General features: G+C 52.8%; 1 protein-coding gene across 1 annotated transcript in view; it reads right to left on the reverse strand.

The window, feature by feature from the left end:
- Positions 1 to 14,659, reverse strand: part of SCN3B (sodium voltage-gated channel beta subunit 3) — a 28,308-nt gene extending 13,649 nt beyond the window's left edge. The window contains exons 1-3 of the mRNA XM_070399342.1: positions 13,832 to 14,659; positions 4,577 to 4,737; positions 1,814 to 2,039 (exon numbers count right to left, since the gene is read on the reverse strand). Of these exons, the coding sequence (XP_070255443.1) occupies positions 1,814 to 2,039; positions 4,577 to 4,737; positions 13,832 to 13,886 (442 nt within the window). The 5' untranslated portion in view covers positions 13,887 to 14,659. The remainder of the gene's footprint in view (positions 1 to 1,813; positions 2,040 to 4,576; positions 4,738 to 13,831) is intronic.
- Positions 14,660 to 19,072: the final 4,413 nt, after the last annotated feature.

Below are 19,072 nucleotides of genomic sequence, written 5' to 3' on the forward strand. Positions count from 1 at the left end.
AAAGAGAGAAGCAGGGGCAGGAAGTGGGGTGGTCGTGGGAGAAAAGACGCCCTGGAAGTGGAGCCGCCTGCCGGGCACAGGTCTGGGCGGCTGCCCTGCTTTGGTGCTAATTAGCCACAAGCGCTGTTCTGTTCTCCCAGCTGCCCCTCCCATCACAGGACGGAGGGGCCGCTCAGCTCCACAGGCAGGCTGCGCCCCCTGCAGCAGGGGTACAGGGGGAAGCCCTGGGTGACCCAACATCCCGAGGGCACCCTGGCTCTGACAACAAACTTGTTTTCCTTCAGGTCTTGCTCAGGCCTTGCTCTGGTGCCCGGCAGGCACTGGCTCGGCTCTGCCATGCTGTCCATTGGCTGCCAGGGGTCTCCGGAGGCCAAAGCCCAGAGCAGGAGGAGACAGAGAGGCCTAGTTCCTGGCACCTGGCAGTCACCAGGCAACAGTTCCCAGGGGTGGACAGTGAAAGGTGCCAGGCCCCTCCCCACAGGGAGGACCAGTGTGTACAGAGGACAACCGACCTTCTGAACAGGACACCTCCCAGAGCTTCCATCCAACCTTCATTTGCACAGAGGCGCGGGCTGGGAGGGCGAGGGCTGGGGAGGGGCGTGGGCTGGGTGGGCACTGGCTCGGGAGGGTGTGCAGGCTGCGGGAAGGTCCCGGGCTCCTCTCATCTAGATCCAGGTGGCCGAGGCCCCTTCTGCACTGTGGGAACTGACCTGCCTTTTGTTTTCGTCACTTTGCCTAAACCAGAGGTCGCCAACGGTGGCCCGCAGGCCACTGGTTGTCCGTGAGGTCCAAAAGGTTGGCGACCGCTGGTCTAAACAATGGCATCTGTCCTTCCCATTCAAGTTTGCTTCATACGTTTTATCCCAAAACATGACAAAAAAAATGCATGTGCGGACTGGACGCTGGGAGCCCGGCCTTTGCCAGGGAGAGGCCTGTCTTTCACTGACCTCCTCCTTTCATGCCACCCCTCTGGCCTGGTCACCAGACTGCATGTTGGGGCAGCAGTAACGCTGAGGACGGGGTGGGGGAGTGGGAGAGGCTGAGTGAGCCGTCGCCAGGAGCCTGGGTGAGAAAACACGGGAGACACACACGTCGCTCTCCTGAGGGCAGGGCAGGGCCGGAGCCAGGGCCGAGGCGGGCAGAGGGCGCAAACCGCGCAGGAGCAACTCATCCAACGCGGACCGATTGCAACAGAACATCGCAGTCAGACTGGCGAAGGGACTTCCCACCCTAACGAGGAGCCAGCTGTGGGAAATCCGAAGATTTTACATAAAAACGCGGGAGCTATCAACGTCTCTCCTTCTCCCAGCGGAGAACGGGCTCTGCGGGGAGGGCTGCTTGCGCGGTTACTGTGCAGGAGGACAGAAGACAACAGCGGCCAGGCCGCAGAGCAGCGGGTCTCAGCTGCGTCCCGCAGCAGCCCTCCAGGGCGTGTGCTCCAAGGAAGAGCGCAGCTCCACCCCTGCAGCAGAAGGCTGGGCTGCGGGCCCTGCAGGGGTGCTGGGCTCACTGAGGTTGAGCGCCACTGGTTTGGAGGGTAACTTCTCCAGCCATGAGGCAGGGTCCAGCACGGAGGGGGGGGCGCTACTGCTCACTGGGCAGCAAGCGCCTCTAGAGTCAGGGACTAGGAAGTCGACCTTCTGCTCTCACCCCCACGCCCTGCTGGCTGGCCGTGCACAGGAGGCGGGCCGCGAAAGGAAGACATGTCCGCTGTGACACTGTTAGCAGTCACCGCTCCACAGTACATGTGTGTGCAAGCCCCTCCCCTCCCTCCCACAGGAGCAGGGACCCTGGAGCCCCGAGCCGGCCTCACCCTCCTCGGTGACCCGGAGGGGGATCAGCCGCGTGGTCTTCACGAAGGGGCGGTGCGCCTCAAACTCGAACTCCCGGGACACGTTGCAGGTGTAGAGACCGGAGTCGTTGAGGGTGACGTTGAGCACCGTGATGGACACGTCCTGCAGGTCCTTGCTGCCGTCCCACTGCAGGCGCCCCTGGAAGGGGCTCTCCACCTCCTGGTGGCCGTTGCGATACTCATAGATCTGCGGGGAGAGCAGCAGAGGGTGGGGCCCAAGGGGGACCGGCAGGAGGGCTGAGGTGGGGCGAGGGGAGGGCAGAAAAGGGGAACATAACTGCAGGCGCGGGAGGAAGGGGGACAATGTGACAAGGACCCCCGAAGGTGGGGTGGGGTGGGGAGTGTCAGAGGACAAGCAGGAGAGCAGCCGGGGAAGACGGGCCAAGGCAAACAGCTACCCCGACGGACGTATGGACACAGCAGGCCAAGGGGGTGAGTGGAGCGCACGGGGACCAGGGGTGAGTTGGGAGGAGCCGAGGCCTGGGAGGAAGTAGAAAGAACAAGAAAGGGTGCGATGTGTCCTGGGCGGCCAGCGAGAGGACAAGGTGCAGAGGTCAGGGGAGGCAGGTGTGTGAGTCGTGAGGCATCGGAAAGCCCGGGCCTCAGGCTCAACACTGAGCTGCTCCCACCGAGCGATGCGGGCAGCCTGGCCGGGCCAAGGAGAGGCCTGGGAGCCAGAATGTCACAGGGAAGCAGAGAGCTGCCAGCTGATGTGCACACACCAGGCTTTTTGCTTTGGGCTGAATTATAAGTGCAATGTGGTCTCTAAAATCCTTCTTTCCAACACCCCTTTTTCTCTGTGTGGCTGTGCTAGCCATCCTGCTCTCCACTGGCCACGTGCGGCTACTCACCTTAACCCGGAAATCACTAGAGAAATCACCAGAGAAATCACCAGAGAGCAAATAAAAGTTAAAAGCCGGTGCCTCGAGGCACTGTCCACATTCAAGCGCTCACAGCACGCGCCGGCACCGGGCAGCAGGGGTCTGGGGCACTGCCACCCTCACAAGGTGCCTGTCCGCATTGCTCTGTGTTTGCAGCACAGTTTTAAAAGTTTCTTTTCCTCCTTACGAGCCTCATTCTCTTCGGTTCGGTCAGGCCTGGCAGCAGAGGGGGCAGCTGGCACGGGACCAGGCCTGAGTCCCAGGGGCCTTTGCACCTGGCCAAGCCATCCAGGTTCTTGAACCCGGAGTGGCCTCAGTCCTGGCCGGCCCCGAGCCCAGCGCTGGGAGGTCTCCTGGTCCCACTTCAGGCACCAGATGGGACAAACCTCCACTGGACTGGCAGGTGCAGCCTGGAGTGGGGAATGAGGTGAACCCCTGGAGGGCAGGCAGAGCAGGGGAGACGGGGCTCACCCGCGCTGCCGCCATCACACTGCTGCGGAGAAGCCTGCCCGCAGGAACATGGGGTCCCGAGGGAAAGGGGTTCGGAGCTGCCATCAGGCGTCCTGGCTCAAATAGAAGCTCTTGCTGCCTGAACTTTTTTGAGCCCCGGTTGCCTCATTGATATGATATATAATTTTTCTTTAGCAAACACTTACGTAGTGCTTCCTATCTTCTAGAACTTCCCTAAATGCATTAAAAATGAAAGCTCACGATTCCTGGTAACAGCTCTATGATGTGGCTCTGGTTTATACCCCATTTAAAGAGGAGTAAACTGAGTCACAGGGAGGGTAAACAATGTCCAAGGACACACAGAGCTAATAAGGTGTAGAGTCAGGAGTCAGATTCAGGCAGCCTGGCCCCAGGGCAGTGCGTGTGCGTGCTGGTCACCCCCAAGGTGGTGTTCAAAGTCCATGACAACCGTTTCAGCGCTGGTGCCAGCCAATCAGAACTGCCACGCAGGCTCCTGCTCGGTCCTGGGGAGGTTTGGCGGTTCCTGGCGGGACCACGTGGGAGGTTTGGCACAGCAAGGACCCGCCATAGAGCTATGGAAATATTTCCCCTGATGGGGCTGCACTGGGCACCAGTGACTCTCAGCCTTGGTCATCCCTGTGATGGTTATTTTACTGGGATTGTGAGTTAAAGGGAGACAGTGTTACTAGGAGCTCCGAGTTCAATTCAGCCCAAAGCAAAGAGCCTGGTGTGTGCACATCAGCTGGCAGCTCTCTGCTTCCCTGTGACGTTTTAACCTCCCAGGCCCCCTCCTTGGCCCAGCCAGGCTGCCCGCATCGCTCAGTGGGAGCAGCTCAGAGTGTTGAGCCGGAGGCCCAGGCTTTCCGATGCTTCATGACTGATACGCTGCCTCACCGACGTTATCTTACATGATGCTCGGTGCAGAGACCAAGAAAGGAAGTGTTGTTAGTCGTGGAGGCATCGGAAAGCCCGGGCCCCAGACTCCACACTCTGAGAGGACATGGCCAGACGCAGGAGCGGGGAGCCCAGGATTCAGTGGTTCTACTAAATCAATCCTCTACTAGGAGGGTGTAGAAGGGTAAATGAAAATACCTACAGGTGCCTCGCCGGGTGACTAGCACTCAGTAGGCTTTCCACACCAGTTATCTCTCCTTCTGCCTCCCCTGCTGTGACCAGGAATGCCTGCGGCTGGCCCAGGACCCGTCCTGCCCAGAGGCTGGGTAAACTGAGGCCGGTTGGTCTCTGCTGAGGATCCATTGGCTCTTCGGAGAGAAGGAGCCAGTGTCTGTCAGCTCACCCTCCCCCACCCCCAGAGGCCAGGCACAGGACACAGAGGCCCAGGAGGGGAAGGCGGAGTCAGCAGCCCACATACAAGGAAATCTTTACCGCCCTCTGGCCTGTAGAACCACTCCACCACCGTGGTGGCCTCCACCTCCTCCCTCTTCATGCAGGAGATGCAGCGCAGCTTCATGGCATTGCCCTGGACGGCCTCTGTCTCCGAGGGCACCTCCACGCACACGGGGGAGCAGACGCCTGAGAGGCGGGAGGGGGGGGGGTGGGCGGGCGGGCATGGGAGAGCCAGGAGGGAGGGAGAAGACAGAGAAGGAAGGATGGTGAGATAAGTTGGAAAATACCATGCTCAGGCATGTATACTGCACCTGTGCTCCGCCAGCAGGCACGGAGGGGCATCGAGGAGGCGTGGTGACCCAGAAGCGACTGAGCGGCTCCGGAGGCAGTGGGATGAGGCTGCGCATCCCTGAGCCCTGCCCTCAAAGACGTCTGATCCGGGGGAGGCAGGGCGGGCACACACCCCGCATCCCTTCATGCAGCCGGCATCACCGAAGCCACGCTATGCCAGGCCCACGCTAGGCTGAGATACAAAGGTGAACGAACACTAACCGCGCCCTAAAGACACATGCCCGGCAGGGAGCACACCCCGCTAGCATCGCATCCTTAACCCAGGCCTGGGGAGCCACAGCCCAGTGACTGCTGTTCCCACAGGAGGGGACGCGTCCTGGCCGGCTGGGAGAGGCGAAGGGTGGGGAGCGGTGAGGTACAGACAGAACCGACCTTGCGAAGACCGTGTGTCCTTCACAATATGAGGGTCAGAGGTTTCAAAGCCGTGAGAGGTGTAGTTATATCTGTGTTTTAAGAAAAGTGCAGGTACAATTCACCATAGCTAAGATCTGGAAACAGCCTAAGTGCCCATCAGTAGATGAATGGATTAGAAAACTGTGGTACATCTACACGATGGAATACTATGCTGCTGTAAAAAAGAAGGAACTCATACCATTTGCAACAGCATGGATGGAACTGGAGAGCATTATGCTAAGTGAAACAAGCCAGTCAATGAAGGAAAAACACCACATGATCTCACTCATTCATTGATAATAAAGACCACTACAAACTTTTGAACAATAATAGATACAGAGGCAGAGCTGCCTCAAACTGATTGTCAAACTGCAGTGGGAAGGCCAGGGAGGGTTGGGGGACAGGAGGGAGGGGAGTAAGAGATCAACCGAAGGACTTGTATGCATCTATATAAGCATAACTAATGGACATAAGACACTGGGGGGTAAGGGAGGGCAGGGGTTTGTCAAGGGTGGGGGGGATAAAAAGGGCACTTATGTAATACCCTTTGTAATACTTTTAGCAAAAATAAAAAAAAATAAAAAAAAGAAAAGTGCAGGTAATTCATGTGCATGGTGGCGGCTGGAGCAGCAAGGAGGGAAGTATGAGTGACTGCCCAGGAGGCTGAGCAGTGCTGTACGCGGAGAAGCAGAGAGACAAGAGGTCAGGCTGTGGGATACTTACAGTTCCCGCCTCTGAACACGTCCATTACAAAAGGCAAGGGTATCTGACTGCAAATTAGAAGGAGTCAAAAGTGGGAGGTGGCTGCCAACAGGGCACGCGCGGGCGACATTAACAGACGCATAATGCCCAGAACGGGGGGGTGGGGGGGGGGGGTGGGGGGGTGGGGGGGGGGGACAGCCCCTCCGCCTGCTCAGAACAAATCAGGACCACGGTCATCGGTTCAGGGGTCAGATTCTACAAAAACAGGATGTTCCCTGAGCGCATGCCCAGAGGGAGCAAGGTGGGAGAATTCTGAGAGGAACAGAGGCTTATCTTGGACACAGAACTTATCTGCCCTCTAGTATTTGAAGGCTGATCTGTGAAAGGTGAAATACATTCTGTCCAAAAGTTACAAGAAATTAAGTTTAGCTCAATTTTTAAAAAAAAAATAATTTTCTGGTGCAGCAGCTGTTCACAAATGCAGAACAGTATTGACAAGAGAGCTTGCACGTCACTCAGAGAAGGTTCAAAGTCAGTGACCACGAGGGTTCATGTGTCAGGAATCCTTCTGATGCTACTTTTTAAAATATACATATTTATACTAGAGGATTCGTGCACCGGTGGGGTCCCTCGGCCCGGCCTGTCGGGCCGAAACTGCTCTCCAACATCCCCCAAGGGGTCCCGGATTGCGAGAGGGCGGTTCTCGGTGACGCACCCCAGAATCGGGCTCTCTCCTCTCTAGTTCTGGGCGTGTCACCTGAGAACAGCAGCTGCCAAGTCACCACAGCTTGGCAGCTCCTGTGTTGAGCATCTGCCCCCTATTGGTCAGCGCACGTCATAGCTACCGGTGGGACAGTCGCTTAGGCTTTTCTCTATATAGATTAATTTTAAAGAGGTAGGGAGAGGGAGAGATAGAAACATCAATGATGAGAATCATTGATCAGTTGCCTCCTGCACACCCAGTATTAGGGATCGAGCCCCCAACCTGGGCATGTGCCCTTGACCAGAATCAAACCCAGGACCCTTCTGTCTGTTGGTTAACGCTCTATCCACTGATAGAGCCAAACCAGCCAGGGTTGATGCTACCTTTTAATGAGTTAATAGTAAAAACAGAACCCCTAAAAATATAAAACACTACACGTCGATATTTGAAAACTAGTCCTCTGAATGGTCAGTCCGTTCCTGTCTGGCAGACAGTCATTTCTAAAAGCGGAGGAGAGCTTTCTTTAGAGCTTAAAGTGACACTGGCCAATTAATTTTGAGTAAAAAATGAAATTTTATATTTGACTGACTTAGAAGGCAACACCTTTCATTTTAAATGCAGTCTAAATACTAATGTCACTAAGTGAAGTCTAAAATATTAAGGGGCAATAAATGTAATTGGTTTTAAAACTCAAGCAAGCTGGGCTGGTCTTGTGGGGGCCGGCGGGGGCGACCTGCCTCTGAGTGCGGGTCACACTTCAGTGGGTGCACAGTTGGGAGACCTGGTCTGCGATGGGTTTGAAGTCTTGGTTACGGGCCTGGTTAGAAAAAGGAAGGAAGGAAGAGGTGTGGTCTCCACAGGAGCCTGGGAGTGGCTGAGATGGGGAGCGTGCACTCATGTTTAATGAGATGGTAAGGATAAGTTAGTGCAGTTCGGATGGCTTCAAGAGCAGGACGGAAAATGTACCAAGGACTGTACAGCCACCATTAGAGAGGCAGGATGAAGGTGGTGTTTGGCAACTGATGGTGTCTGATTTACTATTTAACCTCCCTGAGACCCATTTATGCATCTATAAAAGTGCTGAAATGAATATCTATCTATATATTTCCATGAAAGTTCTCAGGAATAATTGGCACAAGTGTGCTTTGTACAAACGTCGCTGGCCAACGTCCTTTTGTGCTTCATTTAAGTGTTCGTTATTCTGCCTGCTGTGTGCCCGGCATTGAGAGTCCAACAGGGAACCTCACAGGAGCCATCTCTGCCCTCGTGGCGCCAGCGTTAGGGCGGCGAGAGAGAGAAAATAAGCAACTTTAAATCGCCATAAGTGCTACGGGACAGAATGAAAGAGAACAGAGGAGACAGAGCGTGCGTGTGCTCCTTGGAGACAGCCCCCTCTCCCCTCCCCTCGCCCCCCCCCCCCCGCCCGCCCCAAGAAAGGAGGAGGCACTGGAGGAGAGAGATGAGGCTGAAGGTGCCAAACAGAGGGAAGAGCAACTCAGCGCCGGCAGGGGGGAGGGGGGGGGCGGGGGGCAGGGCGGGGGGGGGTGCGTTTGTTGGAAGCAAAGAGCACAATGAAGTCCAGGGAGCAAGTGAGGCCAGGAGACAGGAAGGAGAGGGAAGCCAGGGCCAGGGCAGCTGGTCTCCTGGCCGTGATTGGAACTTGGGCTTGTGCTTAGAGTGGCCTGGTTCTGCATGGAGGAATGACATGGTCTGACTTACATGAAATTGCACGCTATGACTGCTATGTTGAGAATAAACTGAAGAGGTGAGGAAGCACAAGGGTGGGAGCAAAAGTAACAGGTAAGCAGCTGATGGAGTGGTCAGACTGAGATGTTCGTGGGTCTTGCTGGATGAGGTGGCATGGAGCTGTAGGGTGTGAAACGGAATGACTTGCTGGATGACTGTCCTGGAATAGGGGAGAGGTGATGTGCTCTAACGAAAAAGTAGATCAGAGTCTTAGATAGGAGCACAGTTAATTCATTTATAGTTAGAGGAGGGAGGGCAGAATATATGCCATCGGGCTGGTGAATACGGGGTGCAGCCTCTTTTTCCTAAGTTGCCCTGAGATGACAATAATGCCAGGTATCTTCAGAGAGCAGGCACCATGACCCCCTTCCCTAGTCAAAGTCCAGCTGCCAGGCCGGGAAACGCGCCGAGGTCCTGGACAGCGTCCTGCAAGTGGCCTCTGAGGCCTCTCCCGTCTGCTTGCCCTTCGCACTGTGACCGGCTGTCCTCCCTCAGAGGTGAAGTCTGCTTCCCAGCCCATGGGTCACCAGAGCACCGCTGCTCTGAAATCCTCTCGCTATCCAAGAACAGGCTGCAATGGTACAGTGTAGGAATGGCAGGTGCACAGCCATATCGCTGACTGGCAGTAATAACTCCTGGGATACTCTGCATAAATCACTTCACCTATAGCCTCCTTTTCCATTTTCATAGTAATAACATATGAGAAGCATGAATCTGACATATGAATGATGATCATATTTAACTAAGGAATAGCATCAATTTATTATGAGGTGGGTAGTAATGTATATTGAACAAACTCCTCTAATACTCCCAGATCTTTCTCTTCTTTGGGCATTACTATATTGCTCCTCTGGAGCTTGTTCTAGACTGCTTTCCTTTGAGATCTATAATCATAAAAGCATAATATGCTAATTAGACCAGATGACCTTCTGGACAAAGCCGGGGCTGTGCGGGAAGCCCGGGTCCCAGGAGCCTGCTAGTGGCCGGAGGGCCGGTGGCCAGAGGAAAGCCCAGGTCCTGGGTGCCAGAGAGAAGCCAGTGCTGGCAGCAGGGGAAGGAAGGCCTACTCTTGCACGAATTTCGTGCACCTGGCCTCTAGTAAGATAACAAATGCTTTGGTTGGAATGGAAGTACTTCCCCACAAGAGTAATAAGTGGAGTTGCTTGCAGATACTGGTGCCCTGTAATGACGTGGTCTATCAGATTAGCCAGTCACTTAGCAGAGCCTTAAAGGAGAGGATTCAAGAAAGGCTGCTGGGGAGGAGAGGAAAACACTCCCCAACAGTGGACACTGGACAGTAGACCTGCAGAGGAAGAGCACAGAAGGCACCAGAAGCTGAGGATGAGTGAAGCTCTAGCAAAGGCAGTGGCGCCCTGGCCAGGTAGCTCAGTTAGTTGGAGCATCATTCCAATGTGCCAAGAGTGTGGGTTCGATCCCCAGTCAGGGCACTTACAAGAATCAACCAATGAATGCATAAATAAGTGGAACAACAAGTCTATGTTTCTCTCTCTCTCTCTCTCCCTCTAAAAATCATTTTTTTTTAAAGACAATGCAATGGCATGGGGAGGGAAGAAAGGAAGGGTGGCTCGGAGAATAGACGCAAGGCTGGATGTCCACCTGCCATCCTGCATAGCAGCCATGTGCTCATAGAAGTGCTAGCACAATCCCTGGAAGCCTCAAATCTGGAGACCAGATTCTCCAGCAAGTCTTTCCCTTCCTGGGCTCCTTTCCTCGTCTCTAAATTAGAAGTGCTACTGCTACCTGACTACCCTTAGGGTTGACATGGGGCCAAAAGATGTAATGGACTAAAAAGTAATGGTAGCCCGGCTGCATGGCTCAGTGGTTGAGCATCGACCTATGAACCAGGAGGTCACAGTTCGATTCCTGGTCAGGGCACATGCTGGGGTTTGGGCTCAATCCTCAGTGTGGAGCGTGCAGGAAGCAGCCAATCAATGATTCTCTCTCATCATTGATGTTTCTATCTCTCTCTCTCTTCCTTCATCTCTGGAATCAATAAAAAGGTATTAAAAAAAAAAAAGTAATGGTGCTTTGTAAACTATAAAGCCCCAAACAAGTGTAGGGTTATTGTTGTTGTTGTTGTTGTTACTAGAGGCCCAGTGCACGAAATTCATGCACTGGTAGGGTCCCTAGTCTTGGCTGGTGATCAGGGCCAATCAGGGCCTTCCAGCTGCCAGCTGAGGCCTTCCTTCTGGCTGCTGGCCGGGGCCTTTCTTTATTCCGTGCCACCCTGTGGTGATCAGCACACATCATAGCAAGCGATCAAATTCCCCGTCTCCGGGTCGAATTCCTGAGGGGACACTTTGCATATTAGCCTTTTATATATATAGATTATATGCATTATTAAAGGAAACAAGGGAACTTTTTCCAAAATATGCAGAATGTAAAAGAATGGAAAGATTCTTTATATTCATATCTTTTAAAAAATATTTTTATTGATTTCAGAGAGAAAGGGAGAGGGAGCAAGAGATAGAAACATCAATGATGAGAGAGAATCATTGATTGGCTGCCTCGTGCACGCCCCACACTGGGGATCGAGCTTGAAACCGGAGAATCGAACCATGACCTCCTGGTTCATAGGTCGATGCTCAAACAATGAGCCACTCTGGCTGGGCTGTATTCATATTTGCATCATGTGAACAATCACCTTGGGAAAGGAGACTGTATCTGAGGTGAGTACTCTCCAACACTGAAATTACATGCAAATAAAATGAAACTTCATTGTGAAGCCAGGCCCTTTCTCTTGCATTTAATGACCAGGATTCCAGAACCATCTCTCCTTCTCATCTCTCCAGTTTGGTGAACCAATGTTCAGATTACAAATGAACTGAGAAAGAGCAAGGACGTGAAATGTGCACACTTCTCCCACAGCTGGTTTTGGGGGAGCGAGGTGGGGAGAGGGAGGGGCACTCTGCCAATTTTAGTAATACTCTGTAACCATTCCCTGCCATTCCGTTGTCGAGCCGAACGGTATGTCAGATGCCACCGGCACCAACTTCCAAACTTTACACGTGAGGAAGCAGGTGCTCCAAGGCTGCGACATGGCAACCTGGTGGGAGCACTGACTCCCATCTGAACTCTTCGGGTCCTAATCAAAAGGTCTTTGGTCACAGAATGCCTCCCCGGCCACCGGAATGCAGGCAGGGACCCTAACATTTAGATGAGAATTTGGGAAGAAGGCTTTAGCAGTGGTTCTCAACCTGTGGGTCACAACCATCGGAAAACACATATAGCATATCAGATATTTACATGACGATTCATAACAGTAGCAAAATTACAGTTATGAAGTAGCAACGAAAATAATTTTATGGTTGGGGGTCACCACAACATGAGGAACTGTATTAAAGGGCCGAGGCATTAGGAAGGTTGAGAACCACGGCTTTAGAGAATCTCACCCCAACTCTTCCCTACAACCTCATTCCCCACGCCCTCGTCTTAGCCTCCCCTGAGAAAAGCCCAGCTTTAAACCTCGCAGGAGTGAGATGATTGGCAAGCTGGCAGGTCTGCTCCACGTCCGGGTCTGGTCCCCTCTGCGGGGGCGGCTGGCAGTGCCCTGTCCTTGGGACTGCACTCCTTGGTCTGCCATCACTCCCCGTCATCCTCCTAGCCCAGTGATGGCGAACCTTCTGAGCTCGGCGTGTCAGCATTTTGAAAAACCCTAACTTAACTCTGGTGCCGTGTCACATATAAAAATTTTTTGATATTTGCAACCATAGTAAAACAAAGACATATTTTTGATATTTATTTTATATATTTAAATGCCATTTAACAAAGAAAAATCAACCAAAAAAATGAGTTCGCGTGTCCCCTCTGACACGTGTGTCACAGGCTCGCCATCACTGTCCCAGACTCCCCATCAGGCACTGTGCTCCCCAGAAAGCTCGGCTCTGCGTCTCTGGTCACAAGCAAAGTCCAGCTAATGCTGCAGTCAGAGTTAGTCTTGGGGGCTTGACAAAGTGACACTAAGGCAGAGCGGAAAGCCCCATTCGCATACCTGCCACTGCTCAGTCACAGTGTTTCATGCCAACCCTGGGAGCATAATTCCACATGCCTCGTTTCTTTCTTTTTTTAAATAGATTTTTATTGATTTCAGAGAGGAAGGGAGAGGGAGAGAGAGAGTCAGAAACATCAATGATGAGAGAGAGTCATTGATTGGCTGCCTCCTGCACGCCCCCCACTGGGGATTGAGCCCACAACCCGGGCATGTGCCCTGGACCAGAATCGAACCCAGGACCCTTCAATCCACAAGCCAACCCTCTATCCACTGTGCCAAACTGGCTAGAGCTCCACGTGCCTAGTTTCAATAAGGCAGATGGTTACACGCCCTTCTAATCACACTGGTTACTAACTTTTAGCAAGAGGAAGGTAACGAAGATCATGTACAAGCAGTATGTCATCTAAAAAACATCGATTTCCCCTAAGGATCTAATTAGAGAACCAAGGCAGAGATACCCAGAACTATACAACTACCTCACACAGACACACACATCACCCACTCCGTCCTCACCAAGCCATTCAGATCTCCATACAAGATGCTCAGACACACACTAGCGCACACATTCACCCACCGAGGCTCACACTGATACACAGCAAAGCGTGCTCTCAGCTACATAGCCAGGTATTTTCATGGAGCCGCGTTAACTCCCTCTTCCACATGCACACCCCGCCCGAATCCCTCTCTGGCATCACTGCTTAGCCTCACCCTGCAGGGCAAGGACTCCCTTGTTGGGAGGGAGAACGTCCCCTCAGTCCTCACAGCGACCAGCGAGAGTGCATGAACCTTTGAAGGCAAAACCCCAGCTCCCCAAACACCAAAGCACCTTAGCGCCCATGTTCATGAAAAAAGAGAAAGATGCAATTCTCCGGTGCCAATCTACTTAACACATCGCTGTAAATGACCAAGCCTGTTTTCCTCCCATTCCTGATAAGATATAGCAGATGGGTCAATAACGACAGTATTTTCTGTCTCAAAATGCGTGCATCCAGCTATTTGTAATGTGTAGAAATTCACTTGGAGACCCAATAAGGTTTCAAGTCACTGCTCACTGAGAAACATTAGCAGCAGCTGAAATTTCTATGACTGCGCTCCCCTTTAGCCAAAAGGAGGGAACATACCTGGGAATCATCAGTAAATGGGAGGGGGTGGGAGAACCCCCAAGGCTGGTTCGGGAATAAAGCAACAGGGGGGTGGGGAGGCGTTTCCCATCTCACAGCCCCAGCTCCATGCAACCTCAGGTATCCATGTTGGCAGACATCCCGAGGGAAGCCAGTCGGGCGCCTTTTGGTCACCGGGACATCAGCGAGTGTTGCTGTTGTTGGCACTGTTACTGTTCCCCGCATTCCGCACGGCAGGGCGCTGGTACTCACCCCAGAAGACGAGTAAGAAGGAAGCCAGGGGGAGCGCTCGGCGGAAGGCAGGCATCTTCTTAGGTGGTCGCCTCCAGGGCTAAACAGCGACTCCCTCCACAACTGCGCCCTCGCAGACACTTTCGAGGAAACCCTTTGGGACGAACTGCCCCAAGGGGGCGACTTTCTCGCTGAAAGAGGCCAGGCGTCCGCGACCGGAGGCCCCGCGCGACTGCGTGGGCCGCGGTTTCCGCTGGAACTGGCCTCGCAGCCGCCTCGACTCCAGGCTGGGGGTCCGGCTCCGCGCGCCGGCCGAGCGCGTGGCTGGGAGCGCGCCCAGCACCACGGACAGCGCCTCCCGCGCGCCCGGACTTGGCTTCCGGCCGCCGCGCCGCGTGCAGGTTCGCACCTGGGAGAACGCGCAGCTCAGAAGAGAGCCGCGCGCTGGCTCTAGGCGGCCGGGCTGTCCGAGGGGACCCCGCCGAGCCACCTCTCGCCTCCCTGCGGAGCAGCCACGCTCCTACCAGGATCCACCAAGACCGGGATCTCCAGCTTCATCCGCCCGGACCCGCCTCTCCAGCTGGGCGTGCCCCGCACCCGCAGCCACCAGGCCGTCTGAGCTGCAAAATCCGTCCCTCTTCCGTCCCCCCACACCCGCCCTTGCTCTCCGGGGAGGCTGGGAGGACTGGGAGGAGGTGGCAGCTGCTGTTCGCCGGCGCCCTCAGAGGTGGGGTGGGGGTGAAGGGAGGTGGCCCCTTCCGAAGCTGGCCCTGGATCGTGCCGGGCGCGGACCCTGGGCGGCGGGGGACCCGCTACCCTTCTCCAGGGCCCCTGACCGTGTGCGCTGTCGGTCCTGACATGCGCAGGCGGCTCTCCACCCCACCGCCACCGAGGACCCACCCCGCGGTGCACACTCCCCACCCCCACGCCGGCGTGCCCCTCCCCGGGCAGCCACTGCGCCAGGAGGGCGGAGCCAGAGCGGCGCAAACACGTCCAGTCCAGCGGTTTCTCCTCCGGCGGCCGTCTCCTGGCCTCCGGGTCGCACCTCCACGCCTCTCCCCAGCGCCGTCCCCCGACTCCCCCGTTCACACCCCACCAGCAACCCCACAGACGTCGGCCTGCGGCGCCTGGAAGGGGAGGGCCGACTCTCTCAGGCAATGACGTCACCGCATGCACACCTTACACGCTCCCTGCTCCTCCCCGACCCCACCCCAGCCCCTCCGGTTCTTCCCTCCCAGCCTTTGTCTAGCCTTGATCCCTAGGCCCCGGGCACCGGGCGCAGCAGGGTAATGGCCGCTGAGGCGTGGGTAGAGATGAGGCCACCTGTGCCCGCTCCCCTCCTCGCCTAGTGAGGCGGGCCAGTGTCAGCGGGCGTGGTTATGAGGCTGGGCAGCCCCGCGGGCTCTGATCACTTTCCATTCACTCATTCACTCATTCATTCATTCATTCGGTTTAAAAAGTGGATAGACTGTGGTTTGGCTTCTTCCCACTGGGAGCCACGCCCTGCCCTCGCAGCTGTCTGGGTGCCTCTTCCTGTGGCAGGAGAACCGGAGCCTTCCCTTCGGTTATAACCCGATGACATCGCAGGTTAGGAATGCCTGGACCTGAATGGAAGGTTAATTCGAGAACCTCTCCCTTCTCATCGCCTCCTGCTCCCTTGCAGCTGATATTCCAAAAAAAGAACGGGAGCAACAGCTGACTGCAAGCGAGCCGGAGGCAGGAACTCTCCCGCCTGACCTGTCCAGCCGGCAGCGCGTGCCCAAGATAGAACCGCGTCCTGGGCACAGCCACAGGCCATGAACTGTGTTGTTTTCAAGATGAGCCCTTGAGCACAATGTGCTAGACTTGGAGAGAAGTTCAAGTTGATTTAATTCAGCCATTTTTTTCCAATGCAGGAATCCCCCAAAACATCCCTAATGAACAAGCTTGGCCTTTCTCAGCGATGAGCTTTCTGCTTCATAAGTCAGTCCCTTTGGTTGTTTAAGGAAGTTCTTCTTTATATTCAATTAAATCCTGTACACTCGTCTCTTCACAGCTCCATTCGTGGTCCTCAATCTGTTTTCCTTAAAAGAACTAAGCTTCCCCACACCCTGCCCCAGGCTTTTTTGTTTGGGGCTGAATTTCCTAAGTTTCTTCCCAAGTACTTCCTAGTGGTTTCCTACCCTTACCCACCCGATCATCTTCCCTGGAGATTTTCCGTTTGTCGGCATAATTCTCAAAGCGACATCCCGGACGGGAGCTGACCGGTGTCTGTGGTGACCAGCGTAAATCCAAGGGAGTTCTGGCACCCTTGCTTCAGAGGGTACGTCTCTCCTGGCATGTTTACAGCCACATCTCTCTCAGAATGAGATTATGGTCTATTAAAACCCCTAAGTGTTTTTCACTCAACCTGTTGCAGAGTTATTTTGTACCTGCACAGGGAATTTTGAAAAAATTAATATGAAATTCTACTTGCTGCTGTTAAAATGTATTAGTTTCAACCAATTATCACATCCTGTTAATACTTTTATTGAACTTAGATTAAATCTAACATATCTCTATTTGTTAGCTTTGTTTCACCTCTAAATTTGACAATCGCGGATCCAAACATAGATTTTTAAAAATAGGTAGAGGAAAAGGAAGAGTTCTTTGGTGTGATTTCAGAGACCCCACTCCAGCTTGACAATGAGCTGCAGCTGACTTCTTTGGTATGGCTGCCCAATCGCAAATAAAAACCCAAACATGTCGGCCTAGTTTGACACATTCAGAAACTGTCAAACAAGGAGTATATGTGAGAGAATTAGCCTTATAACAACCCAGAGAAAAGAAGTGGGATTAATGGTTTGCATTTACATGTAAATAGATTTTCAGCAATGTATTCCAACCATTTCCAAAATGAAGTGAATTTCCTGTTGTTATGTTCAAGCAGCTGTTACCCAAACAATTACTGGGATATTGTGGAAATCAAAAAACCTCTATAGGTTATAAATTTGAAACAGATTATTGATAAAGTTCCAATCATCTTTGAGATTCTATAATTGAAAGGCTTACCCAAATACATAGAGTGGCATAGAGATATTGTCAGTCTGATAATTCTATAAACCACCACCACCACCACTACCACCATCACTATCACCATGAGAGTTGGCTTAGTTTTACATAATTTATTCTCACTTCTTTCTGTGTTTATCTACACTAATAAAAGAGAAACATGCAACTTGGTCATCACTCCGCTACGCCCACCAGCCAATCAGGGTGAGTATGCAAATTAACCCAACAAAGATGGCGGGTTAATTTGCATTGGCAGGCATGGAGCGAAGACTGAAGGCTCCAGCCCAAGCGAAGACTGAAGACTGAAGAGGCTTGGCTTCTCCGCTGCGGCCAGATCAAAGGCCTGAGTCCCGGGTGCCGGAGGAAAACCAGTGCCGGCAGCCTGGGGAAGGAAAGCCTATTGTGCAAATCTTTGTGCAATGGGCCTCTAGTTCCTAATAATTACTACGGTCTTTTATAATATTTACCAGCCCCACTTTGAGGACTTTCCAGGAGGTTTTAGGAACAATGAAATTGTCTCTCTTCTATTGAAAATAGGATCATTTGGTCTGCTCTGTTTCTGACGTTCCTCCTGAGTTTAGGCAGTGACTCTCAGTCACTTTTGCAAATACCTTCAGTGCCTTGAAATACATTTGGCCTTGGTCTGAGAGTTTTTAACTCATTTAAATTCTTTGTTATTCCTTCTTTATTTCTGCCATTTTGGCCTCAATCCTTGCTGGGGTTCTTTTTTTTTTTTCTTTTTCCAGTTTGAGGTTCATCTTCTCCTTACTGTTAATCAGTGAAACCATCTATTTTAGTCTCAAAGCAGAGCCAGCGCTCTCTCTGCATCCTATAAAATCATGCATATTTCTCACTTAAAACCCCTTCAGTGGCATCTCATTGCCCTTAAATAAGATCTAGACTCCTCACTGCAGCCTAGCAAGGCCTGCCCTGAGCCCTGGCTCTCTCTTCACACTCATGTCTACCATTTTGTCTTGTTCAGAATGGTACAGCCATGCTGATTTTTTAAATGCACCTCAAACTTATTGTTTTTCCTCCATTATAGAGATTTTGTAGCAAATATCCCCCTGCCCAGAATGCTCTTCATCCTCTGGCTGTTTTCTTGCATGTCGGGCTTGCCTCAAATGCTTTCTTAGAGCGGCACTCCCTGGTTCTCTTTCTATACGAGTTTCCTGCCCACTTTCCCCACCTGACGCTACTCTCTATCTCATTACTCTGTTTCTTGTTTTTCATATCTTCTCTTACTATCCAAAATTATCTTATTTTTTAAAAATATATTTTATTGATTTTTCACAGAGAGGAAAGGAGAGGAATAGAGAGTTAGAAACATCGATGAGAAACATTGATCAGCTGCCTCCTACACACCCTCTACTGGGGATGTGCCCGCAACCAAGGTACATGCCCTTGGCCGGAATCAAACCTGAGACCCTTCAGTCTGCAGGTCGACGCTCTATCCACTGAGCCAAGCCGGTCAGGGCTATTTTATTTATTGATGTGGAACATCCCAGGCCCGCAAGCACTGAAGCAGAGTGCATTGGGATGACAGTTGGCTAGGAGACTTGGTGACCAGGGAATCAGTATTGACCGTAAAAGGAGTTTCAGTAGAGGGAAGAGATGGGGCATTACGTAATGGAAAAAAGTTAAGAAGTATTGGTGCAAAACCAGTGGATGTGATTGGTTTGATTATACTTTCAAAACATTTGATAGTGGAATAAGAGGAATAGGAAAGTGATGAGAGGAGACTTTAGGATAAGTAGGGTTCTTAGGGAAGGTCATATAGGCAAAGTCTTCAAAGTTAACTCAGAGGAAAAGACTTGAGACTCAGGAGAAGGGTGACAACGAACAGAGACATCAGTGCCAAAGAGGGTGGAGCGCCTGCCATGTGCCTGGCATTGTGCTATTGTAACCATGTCATCACAGAATGTAATTTTTACAAACTTGCAAAAATCATTCCAATTTTTCAAAGTGAAGCTCAGAGAAGTTAGGAAGCTTGTCCATCTCCACAGAGCCATCAAACCTGGGTCTTTCTCTTCTTTCCAACCCAAGTGCATTCTCTTTTCAGTGCTACCTCGCAGCGTGTGTGTTCATCCCCACTTCCCAGCGGTGGCGCCCGGTGCAGGGAGCCTCTGTCCCTGGGGGGCAGGCGCCTGCCCAGCCCGGGTGTGACACCAGCAGTGATGGGCGGAAAGGCCTCTGGGAACAGCAAGTCATTTAAGAGCCGCGTTTCCACGT

This window comes from Myotis yumanensis, unplaced genomic scaffold, assembly GCF_028538775.1.
Source record: "Myotis yumanensis isolate MYYU_CA2020_CCGP unplaced genomic scaffold, mMyoYum1.0.hap1 SCAF_19, whole genome shotgun sequence".
In the NCBI taxonomy this organism is placed as follows: Eukaryota; Metazoa; Chordata; class Mammalia; order Chiroptera; family Vespertilionidae; genus Myotis; species Myotis yumanensis.